Source organism: Arvicanthis niloticus, chromosome 8 (assembly GCF_011762505.2).
Source record: "Arvicanthis niloticus isolate mArvNil1 chromosome 8, mArvNil1.pat.X, whole genome shotgun sequence".
Classification (NCBI taxonomy): Eukaryota; Metazoa; Chordata; class Mammalia; order Rodentia; family Muridae; genus Arvicanthis; species Arvicanthis niloticus.
Genome location: NC_047665.1, coordinates 35,385,636 through 35,396,954, shown reverse-complemented (window position 1 = coordinate 35,396,954; position 11,319 = coordinate 35,385,636). Strand labels below are relative to the sequence as shown.

At 40.7% G+C, this 11,319-nt stretch overlaps 1 protein-coding gene across 1 annotated transcript; it reads right to left on the bottom strand.

The window, feature by feature from the left end:
- Nucleotides 1–7,188: 7,188 nt before the first annotated feature.
- Hdgfl1 (HDGF like 1) lies at nt 7,189–8,612 on the bottom strand. The gene has a single exon (XM_034510857.2). It carries the CDS (start codon nt 8,582–8,584, stop codon nt 7,628–7,630), a length of 957 nt encoding a protein of 318 aa, XP_034366748.1. The 5' UTR covers nt 8,585–8,612; the 3' UTR covers nt 7,189–7,627.
- Between the last annotated feature and the right edge of the window lie 2,707 nt (nt 8,613–11,319).

Genomic DNA, 11,319 nt, shown 5'->3' with positions numbered 1-11,319 from the left:
ACACATACACACACACACAATTCTCTGTCCATGCTCTGGTGTTAACCACTTTACTTGCTTTCAGGATCACCAGCTAATAATATTTGGCATGAATGAAGGCCAGGAAAACAAACCATTTTGCAGAATTTCAAATATAGGCATGTGATACTAATGTGCCTTGGGAATACTCTACCAAACTCTACCTTCTACAGTTCTATCTCCTGTGTGTCTACACCCTCAGGGTATTGATGTGTACTCCTAACAAACATAGTATGTCATCATTGAGACAAGTCAGTCAATAACAGCCTCTGCTCCTTTCTATTCAGATAGGTGGTGCTACAGAAGACATGCAGCAACAAATTTAATAGCCTAAATTGTAGAATATTTTCTATTATATACATCTACATCAAAACTTCTGAAGTTGTGTTATGCATACCTATGAAAAATCAGCAATACCTGGTACCAAGAAAGCATTTTCATTCCAACCATTCTAAGGTTTTGGTGTCTCTTTCAGCTTTGAGCTGAGCCTTCAGCAATTTATTATTAATAATAAAGTGCTTAGATTGGAGATTATATCTAACACTTAGAGTGACTCAGGATACTCTTCAGAATGGTACCACTGTGTCAGCCCTATTCTGGGGAATGATTTGAAGGTAAGAAAAATGAGGAAACACAATGCCTGGGCATCCCTTCAGAGGCTTATTGAAAATAGAGGAAATCAACCTTTAGCTCTCTTCTTATTTTGTATTCCCAATGATGTATACAATTTCTAACATATCATTTCGTTTTTTATTCATTTTCCTCTTAATTGCTTTTGTCTTGCTGCTGCTGAAAAATAAAAACTGTCATCTCTGTTACATTACTCACCAAGCATCTGGAGCCCCTAGAACAGTATCTGGCAAAGTGTAAGCTCTCCATGAATGAGCATCCTCGTCATTTTTACATACACACATGCACTTTTCTCATCATGACACCCCTAGGATATTTTTCACTACATTAGAATGATTGCATTCGCTAGTGAAATGGCTTGGTGGGCGAAGGCACTTGCTTCCAAGTCTGACAATTTAAACCTTCTCCCTAGGACTGGCAGGGCAGAAAGAACCAACTCCTGGACGTATCGCTGTGATCACCCCATATGCACTGTGGCACATGAGTTATCACACAAAATAAATTATAAAAAAAAAAAACTAGAAAATATTGTAAATCCTGCATAAAGGCAATAATGACATGGATTTGTATACTACAAAAATCAGTTCGATCACAGCTACAGTGGTGGAACTTGATCCTTCTACTGTGTAAGAGTCCATGAACCTGTAAAGTTTAACTTAAATGTAATTGACCTTTTACTTAGTCATATTCTATCAAACTCTGAGTTCAAGTGAATTTGTTAACTTACTCCTTTTCTAAGGCATAAAAGTTTCAGAATGGTACAGAGCCTGAATGCTGGCACAAATCTTTCCTTAATATAATAAAGATTTCTCCTGTAGCCCTCACTCTGACTAGCCAAGCCTAGTTGTTTCCAGGTTACTAATGCCCCAGTGTATTTGGATTTTTCAAAGAAGAAATGAAATTATCAGACAATGGTAGTGTTTTTATCTTTTCCTATTTTTGCTTTTGTTATAAGGACTCCTAAGATGCCTTGGTCAGTGTAGTGTCACTGAATAAAATCATTGTTATGCTCAAAAACCTAATGGTAAAACTTAAGGCAGAATAAAGGCAGGAAAAAGTAATAGAACCTGAATGTGAGACAGCACAAGCTGGAACACAAACATTGTTGATGCTAAGACACTTTTCTGAGGAGAGAAGTAATGACTGACAAACTCAAGACACAAGAAGAAGAGAGGAAAAGCAGAGATTGTTGACAGGTGAGGGGTAGTGAGAAGGGAGAAAAGAACCCAGCAAGACACAGTTTTAATGAAGTGTTAAGTCATTCACCGAGAGAGCTGGATAATGACTGTAATGAAGAGATGGCTAAGGTGTGAAGAAGGGGAAAAAGGAGGAAAAGAAGAAAGAAAAGGCAAAAGCAAAATGAAGTGAGCCTTGGTAACCTGTGTGAACTTCGGGGAGAATGGTTCATGTGCTGCAACACTCCAGTGCCTTTCAGTAATCGAGCTGGGCAGCTCATTAAAATCATGTGTGAAATGATAGGTACACTGGAAAAAAAGGCAGGGGAGCCCAAAAATAACTAGAGCAGTACAATTACGATTTCTATAGATGGGGAGGGGGAGCCAGGAAGGCACCACACTCTAGGAGATACACTTTAGAAATGCCCACAGGAAAACAGTGAGTGCATCCTGGGGAAATAATAGGAGTAATAAAGCTGGGCACAGGAGGGATGAGTCAGGCCAAAAAAGAGGAATATTTAAAATTGGATATGTCTGTATGAAATAACTCAGCTACCAGTGAGGGAATTTAAAGAAGCTATTGAAGAGCAATATGAGGAAACAGAAGAATGAGATTTCAGCTTCTCTGGGTATAATATGGGCAGACTAAATATAGAATTGCCATCTATATTCCAGTGAGCTGTTTGCATTTGGTAAAGGCCTCCAGTGTTTTCTCAAATAAAGGCAATAAACTGGGCTCTAATTATTTCTAGTTGTTCATTATAGTTAGTCCTTGAGATTAGGTTGAAGGGAAATAAATTAACATACATACAAGGTCTGTTTTTTGATCAGTAATATGTTTGACATTTTAAGATATTTGAGCTCATTTGTTTTTCATAGCAAGTGTGCAATGTGAAAGTCACCATCAGAGCATTTCGATGAAGGGATTTGAGATGACATAGCTCTTAAGTAGTGGAGCCAGAATTTAACTACTACGTGAGACTTGCTAATCTGTGCTAGCTTCTAGGAAGAAGAGGTTGGGGTTTGGACACTTGGCCCCTAGTGGGTGGTACTGTATTGAGATGTAGCAAAACTTTTAATGATGGAGCTTTGCTGGAGGAGTCAGATAACTGGAGAAGGGTTTTGAGGATTATATTCAAGCCTGCTTCTATATGGTGTTTGCTTTTTCTTCCACTGAGATGTGAAGATATTAGGGGTCCCAGCTGCTCGATCTCTCACCATAGAGCTGTCTGTAATCAAGCTTTTTTTTTTTTGCCATGAAGGACTACTTTCTCTCAAGTCATGAGTCCAAATAATGCCCCTCTACTCCTTAAATTCCTTTGTTTGGTATTTGACAATAGTAAGGAGAAAGGTCAATACTGATGGCAACCTTTCAATTTGATTTATCATGGTTGGGCTTTAGTCTGCTGAGGTCTTACTTTCTGAGACAAACAAATATACAATAACAAACTGTTTTGAAAAAAATGGTACAAATTGTTTCCAAATGGCTTCCATGACAAAATTCCTCAAACTGACTTCTGAGGACAGGTGTGAGAATGCATTAACAGCCTGTTTAGTCATGTGTGTTCATTTTCTTTCATTAACCCTTAATTAACATGAAACAGGCACATTCTTAGACTCTGAGGAAGGTGAAGGAAGTTGTTTGTCTACACAGAATATTCAGTTAAGAAGTTGATAAGAAAAAAACAATAAAAGCAATATTTATGTGAAAGAGTTGACACTATTAAGTAAAAGCCAGGGTTTTAGGGTAACACATTGGAGTGCTATCAAATTCTGAGGAAGCTGCTGAAGACAATCATTCATAGAAGAAACAAGTAAATATAGCTGGACAGAAGGAACAGTTCTTCCAAACTGTCAGAAGCAAAAAAGAAAGAGTGGCCCAAACTCTTTGAGCTCTAGCCACATAGCAGGACACAGAGACAGATGTGTATGTTTTTGTTGGTTCCTATTCTGAAAACTTAGCTATTCTAGGACCAAAACCTCCTTCAGGCCATGTGCCTGAAGCCATTCAGAGACTGTGCTTGCTTCTTTTCTGGATGCAGTGATTGATTACAATTGTCATCACGATGGGATTTAAAAAAAACCACTTAGGACATTAGTGAGAACATTTTTGGACGAATCTATGAGAGCTTTTCTAGAGTGCGTTACTGGGGATGGTGAAAGGAATTCTGTCCTGAATGTAGATGGCTGCATCCCATGGGCTGCATTCCCCAGCTAAATAAAAAAAAAGAAGCTAAAGGAGAAAAGGGGGCTGAACATTCCCTTGTCTGACTCCTGATCCATCCAGAGGGGAACAAGTTCATCCTGCCACAACTGTCCAACATCTTATGAGATTGTATCTTCAGATCTGTGTGCCAAAATAAATCATTCCTCCCAAAAGTTGTTTCTTATCAAGTATTTGGTCACAGCTGGAGAAAAACTACAACCCTGGCCTTCCACTAGCAGTCTTGAAACCAACTTGTTGAGATTCAAGAATATAGGTAAAATCAGAATCCAAAGACAGAACTACCTTTTAAGTTACTATAGAAAATCATGTTAGTGTATCTCAGTGATGTTAAAGACTAACATGATAAATTTTAACACCAGGAGAAGAATGGAGAACTATAGCTGTGGGAAGATAATCGCTATTATGGAAAGCTGGTTTGAGCCATAGTTAAGTGAAAATATTCCATTCCTTTAAGCTCATTGAATTCTGAGAGGGTTGACAGGGGCATATATACCTGACCAAGAGCAGGAGATAGTAAGTGGTACAGATGGATTCCCTCTGGCATACGGACCTACTGTTGTGAAATTTTTACAGAATGGTCAATTTGTGACTCATATCTGAAAACCAACAGAATACCTGTCTGTCCAGATAGGTAATCACTGATCTGTAATTCTGTCACTGAGGCATAAGCTGTTCAGAGGAAAACAAGAACAACACAACACTGGGATTCCTGGGAATTTTAAACAACTTAATTTTCAGGCCAAGATAAGACCATCTATTGGTCACCACAGCACATAATGGTTTCTATTGTTTTGATAAAGGGGTTCATAAAACAGATTCTCGCCTTCCCCTATTCTAAATTTTTTTTCTGTTCTTTGTGGGGTTATAATCAGATTTTTTTTTAAATGGGGACATTATTGTTTAGCACTGAGATTACTATTTTCCCTACATTACAGTTGAGAAGGTAAATGTGAGCACCACATCTAATGAGACCCTTTTCTATCTTTAACAACAGAAACACAAAAGAAGAAGCAACACAAAGAGAGGGACATGAATGCTATGAAACTCATTTTCCTTCTTTCAGGTTACTGAGTCATTTTGGATGATGTGCCTCCACAAAAACTATCGAAATCTTATCCTTGTCTCTGGCAAATACAGCAATCCCTATTCAAACCTCCTAGAGTCTTATGAACCTTGAAAAGTACTGAATGTACAACTGTCCCCATCACTTCACCAAGTCATTTGTACACAAAACTATTGCCATATCCCAAGATGATTTTAAACACCTATAAGCAGTGTTTGCTAATTTGTTTTTCTCTCTCACAAATTTCTAAATGTTCACTTCAAAACAGAAGAGAGTAAAAGCTCTCAACTGAATTGGAGTTTTATATAATAGCAAAGGATAAAGTGGAACAAAGCACCTGTGCTTTAGAATGAGAGAAAACCTATGTCTGAATCTTGTTTATCACTTTGTACTTTTCAGCCATTGGGAAAATTAGTTAATGTCTCTGAATCTCAACTCTCTTAGGTCTAAAATAGAGATAATAGTAGCTGTCTAATTGAATGGCTGCATTATAAAGACATTGTATATAAAAAGTAGAGGCTCCCTTTAGAAATTAGCTCCTGTCTTGATTACTTATTACTAGAATAGCTACTTTATTAACTTCCGAATTCATGGTGTTTAGGAGGCACAATTCAGATGAAAATGCTAAAGTGTTAGAAATCTGTATTTGAGTCCTGAGAATTCAATGGAAAGCTGGAAAACTTTGAACCAGAGTTCTTTTAGACAAAACACTAATAATGGATACCTTAGCTTATAACTATGAAAGATCATAGTTTAGGGCATGTGATAGTAATTCAGGAAGCACTAACTTCCACTATTAATGCAAGAGTAGTCATTGAAAAAACAATGATTAAACTTACATTAGGACAATTTAACAGAAGCTATTTTAACTAGTATGGAATACAAGTTACTTGCTAGTGATGGGTTAAGGGTTACCCTTTGAGATGGTGGCTGGGATTTATTGATCTCTCAATCCTTTATGCAGAGCCTGGGACCCTTCAACATGTGACTAAGATTAAGAATATTTAAATTTCCCCATATATTTGCACAAAACCACCAAAAGGTTCCAAATATTGCACAGATACTACATCCTTTTACAATTAGGACTATGGAGCAGCTATACTTCATAACAAAGGTATTAAATAGTGTTAATTGAAAAAAAATAGGGGAAAGGTAAGCAAACGAATCAATCATTTCTCAGGTTTTCCAAACCAAAAAACTCTACAATACATTTAGATTAGAAATGTACCAGTTTTTCATCTTCCAAACCTTTGAATCTTTTTCCACCCATTTCAGTGAGTTATAGAGACTGCTTTAGCAGCGTGAAAGGTGGTGACATCAAGAAACAAAGGCTTCTCCAAGAAGAGCATCCTTTTCCGTAGGTGTTTGCTTTTAGCACTACAAAAGGAGCAACACATTCAAAACTCAATTCTTTGGACATCAAAGGAACATGCTTGAAAAGATTTGTTTTAAAGTAATCAACGGTTTTATTTGCTAGAACTGAAATAGTCTACGGTTTTCAGATCTAAACCTCCAAAGATATAGCTATAATTTTTTTCTTTTCATCAGAGCCCAAGGGGAAAGAGCAGGGCCAAGAGGGTACAGGTACAAAGGTACACAGAGACAGAAGAGGCTGGGAAGGGACACTCAACTTCTCAGTACATTTTGTAGTAGGTGACAATATTGAGGGGCCCAGGTTCTGATGTGCAGATAGAAATAGCACCTTAAGGAAAGCAAAGCCTTAACAACAGGCAGGTCATCAAACCCCAAACAAAAAGGGATATGCCACTGGCCACAGGAAAATTACAAGTTACAACCAAAGACTGTTCTAAATGTAATAAAATTCCTCTTAAAATAAAGATGGTTTCTAAAGTATTCTTACGTCTAAGTGATATATGTATGACTAAAGGCTTGGGGCTCCACGGTGGATTCAAAGGAGCATCAAAAGTCTCCTCAGTGGCCCAAGAGATGTGGAAAAGATACTGTCTCACCTCTTCAACCCAAAAGGGCAGGCAAAGTCTTCGGATCTTATGACTTGGGAGCCCCAATGGTTTTAGAAAAAAAAAAAAAGAAAGAAAGAAAAGGAAAGTGGCTGGGATAACAAAAATATTTACTGGACACTGCTGTCTCACTTTCCTCAAACCTATAAAACTGCGAAGGGAATTATGGGAGGAGGAGACAGGCACTCAGGGTAGATGTGGGGTAGACTAGCATCACCATAGTTATAGACTGCCTTTCCAGACCATTGAATGTTGCCCTTGCTCTTTATCTTCCACCCCCTTCACTCCTGGTTCCTAGGCGGAGGTCCAGAATGTCCCTAAGAGTTTAGGGTGGGAAGGGTGGCCATGACTTAAGCCACGAACTTGATGTCAACTGGCCTGTCCCTTCATGCCAAGAATTTAGGCCGTCGAAGGTGAGTGAATGAAGGAGAGGTGGACTGGGATGAAGACTGGGCCCTAGTGGGTTTCCCAAGCCACAGCCAGGTGGCTCCTGGAACAGGTAGATAGAGAGAGGGCTCTTCTACAGACACCGTGACTACAGTCCTCCGGTTTCTGCAATGATCAGGCTCTGGACCGCCTCTTTTGTGGCCTCTTCCTCCAGCGGAGGCTGCTGCTCCTGGGCTTGGTCGGGCTCCTCCACGAAGGGGAAGGCCTCAGCCTCGCGCTCTCCAGCCGGCTCCATCTCCAGCGCGCCAGGCGCCGCCTCCCTGGGCCGTTTGGGAGGACTATGAGGCAGTTCGTCCTCCGCGCTCCTCTTCAGGCTCCCGGGCTCCTCCGCTTGGGCCTCAGCCTCAGCTTCAGCTTCGGCTTCGGCTTCGGCCTCGGCTTCGGCTTCGGCTTCGGCTTCGGTTTCAGCTTCAGGATGCTGCTCTTGCACCTGCTCGGCTTGCTGATCTGGCTCAGGCTCGGCAAGACCCGGCTCCTCGATGGCGTCCAGCAGGTCATAGGCAGGCTGGGGCTCGGGCTCCTGCTCACACTCGGTCTCAGGCCTCGGCTCTGCCTCCAGCTCAGGCCTGGATTCCAGCTCAGGCCTGAATTCCGGCTCCAGCTCCTGCCTTGGCTCCGGCTCCTCTGCCGGCCCTAGCTCCTCGGCGCAGAGCTGATCCTCTTCTGGGCACAGGCAAGAGGAGGCCTCAACCATAGGGTCGTGCTCGATCTCCCAAAGCCCCTCGCTGAAGCCGCGCCTCTTGTTGGGCTTGCCGAACCTCTCCTTGGACTCCTCATAAGGGAACAGGTGCTTGGGGCCCAGCAGGGCGGTCTCATGGGTCCCGAAGAAGAACACCTGGTAGCGGTTGGGTTCAGCGACATGTTCGATCCTCGCTGGCCAGTGGGCATAGCCCTTTAACTTGGCAAACACCAGGTCCCCGGTCTTGTATTTAGGGCTGCTGAAGCAAGACATGGCGTGTGCTCTGGTCCCCGTCTTGGCGACCGGAAGCTGACTACCAAGTCTGCTCAGGCCACTGGGCTGAGTGTGCATGCGCAGCCGGAGCATCTCGAGGACGCTGGCAACGCTTCCTTCTTGAGAATGTTGCACTGCAAAGAGGGCATTATCTCGGAGAGCCAATGGCTGATGGAGCCTAGCCCAGATGCCATGGTTACCTGAATGTTACAGCAAATAGCAAGAGAGGTAGGTACTCATGGCAGTTGTAGTGACAAGGACTTAGTGTATCTCCATCTTGAAGACACCTGTGCCATAAAGATGACCTTTTTGTTGTATTCCCAAGTAGTTTAGAAAACCTGTGATTGAAATAATGAGGGAAGAAAACAGTTATTCAAATGAAAACATATTTCTCTAAAACTTGTAATAATATGGAGTTACCTTTTAAAGCCTTTGTGAGACAGTATATACTAACTACAAAACACCTAAGAGGTCTCCCTGAGAAATCTAAGGTAGAGCTTTCATTTTCTGATTTACTCCGAGCGAGCTCATCATTGGAATTTATATAAAGGCTCAAAAACTGTGGAAGTCTGGTAAAGGGAGTGTCAGCAGTCAGCAGTCAGCAGTCTGGTTAAGGTATCTAGAGAACACATGACTAAGAACAAAAACTCTAAACATACTAATTTTATGATAATAAAATGTGTAGAGCAACACTACCACCATGCCAGCCTACATTCATCAGTATATACAAGTTCCCATGCATGAAATATAATGGCTGCAGAATATTGGGAATGTGGTAGATATTCTCAGTAGTTTTCTGTAAGAGGAGAAAATTTGGTTCTATCTGGACACACAGGAGATCTATTTCTCCTTGGGGCACTGAAGTAGAAAATAGTAGTAAAACACTGTTGAATACTTAAATGATTCTTGATAAGCTTTTATTGTAAGTACCCACTTAAAGATTTGTCTTTCTTTTAAATATGATATTGAAGGTGGAGTGGTTTGAGTGTCTAATTTTTCCTTCATCCTAGCTACCTTGAGTCTATAACCTTTGGCCAAGTATCTAGCTGATTACCTTATGGCAGAGTGGATGTTTTGGACACTATACAGTTTCTGGAAGGATACTGAAGCAGCTTCAAGGAGAAGATGCCTGCAACAAGGGTTTTGGACATGCTCCAGACCATTGACACAATCCATCAAAACCAGTACTCTAAGCACCAAATTTGATAAACAACCCACCTAGGCCTGAGAAGCACCTGCCCTAAACCCAATGGAATGCCTGTGATGGGTGCTTACACAATACTTTACTTAAGTAATAAGTTTCCTTCGTTTTTCCAGTCATATGGAGAGGCCCCCTTTTATGTTCACTACGGTGTTCCAATATTGTCCAAACACAAGGCTTCTCTGTAGCAGTAGGTTTTGTTTGTTTGCTTGTCTACTTTTGATCTTACTGTTGGTAGAGTGGGCTGAACTAGCAGCAGGAAGACAATATAACTTTAAAAAAATCAGTAGCTAAGCTATAGATTTGCAGACAACGGGCACTTCTGTAGCAGCAGAAGTGAAGACAGGGCAATGTAATTATTTCAGAGAGCAGTGGTAGCCGAAATCATGGGAAGGAGAGGGAAGACAACAGGCTGTGGTAGGCTCTGAGAACTTGAAGATAAGAAACTGTACACCCTGGTTGTTGCAAGAGTTCCAGGAAGTTGCCAAGTGTAAGGACCAAAGGTTTCAGGCACCCTAGATCTAGAGCTGTAGCCCCAGTTAGATTGGGGGATCATGATACTTAGATTTGGGAGATATAGTACTTGCTACAATGTTTGAGAGCTATAATACTAGGAGATAATGCTTGCCGCTGCCTGAGGCTCTCTGCTGTTTCTGCTGCTGTAAGCCAAGGATTGTAAGTGCTGCCAAGTGCCAGGGAAATGAGTGATTACAGGCTAAGGCAAAAAGCCTTGACTGTGAATGCTTAGCATCGTAAGTCTCTGGCCTCTAAAGCCTGGTAGCAAAGGCCCCTAGTTTTCAGGGTTTGTAACTCAAATTCTTCGGGTATGCCAGACCAACCCATAGGCCTTGAACTGGACTGACAATGCTAGAAGAATTTCTCCCTACTATCTCATAATTCCTACCTAGTTCATAAAAAGTGCACAAACCATCTGATTAATAATTTATGCCTAACAATTATTTAGAGGTCTATTTCTGTGAAATATATTGGAAAAACAGACCTGCTGGAGATCAAAGTCTAAAAATAAAGAATAATCTCAACCAAGATATGACTTTAGAAATGAATGAGAGATTCTGTGTGAGTGAACTTGTCTTACTTCCCAATCTCTTTTGAGTTCTGCTTGCTATCTGAATGAACATTCAGATACCTATACAAATGTATTACAATACTCTTGGCTATTTTGAAAAAGACATGTCAGTACTAATTAAGTAGTTAATGGAACAGATGTTCTTTGGTGGTGTAATACATGGAAAAATAGAATCACAAACAAGTTTCAGTACAACACAAATTTGGGGTTGGTTTGCTAAGTGGGATCAGCCATTTTACCATAGTGGAAGTCTTTAGAAAAATATAAGAGTGGAACTGTTTTTAAAAAGTGAAACAGAGTAATTTGATAGTTCTAATAAAGTTCTTTTCACTTTTCTTTTAAACCATTTTCTTAAGATGCCCATTTGCCCTTTAGATATCTATAACATTGACAGTGAATCAAGTGCAACATACTTCTCCTTTTTGGGTTCATAAGGAAAGTTCTAGAAAACTAGGAGCACTTAATGGAACTTGAAGAAAATGGCACACACAGCAGCTGATAGGCAGGAGGAATGTGAAGTTGCTGTAGGCAGAGGTCACT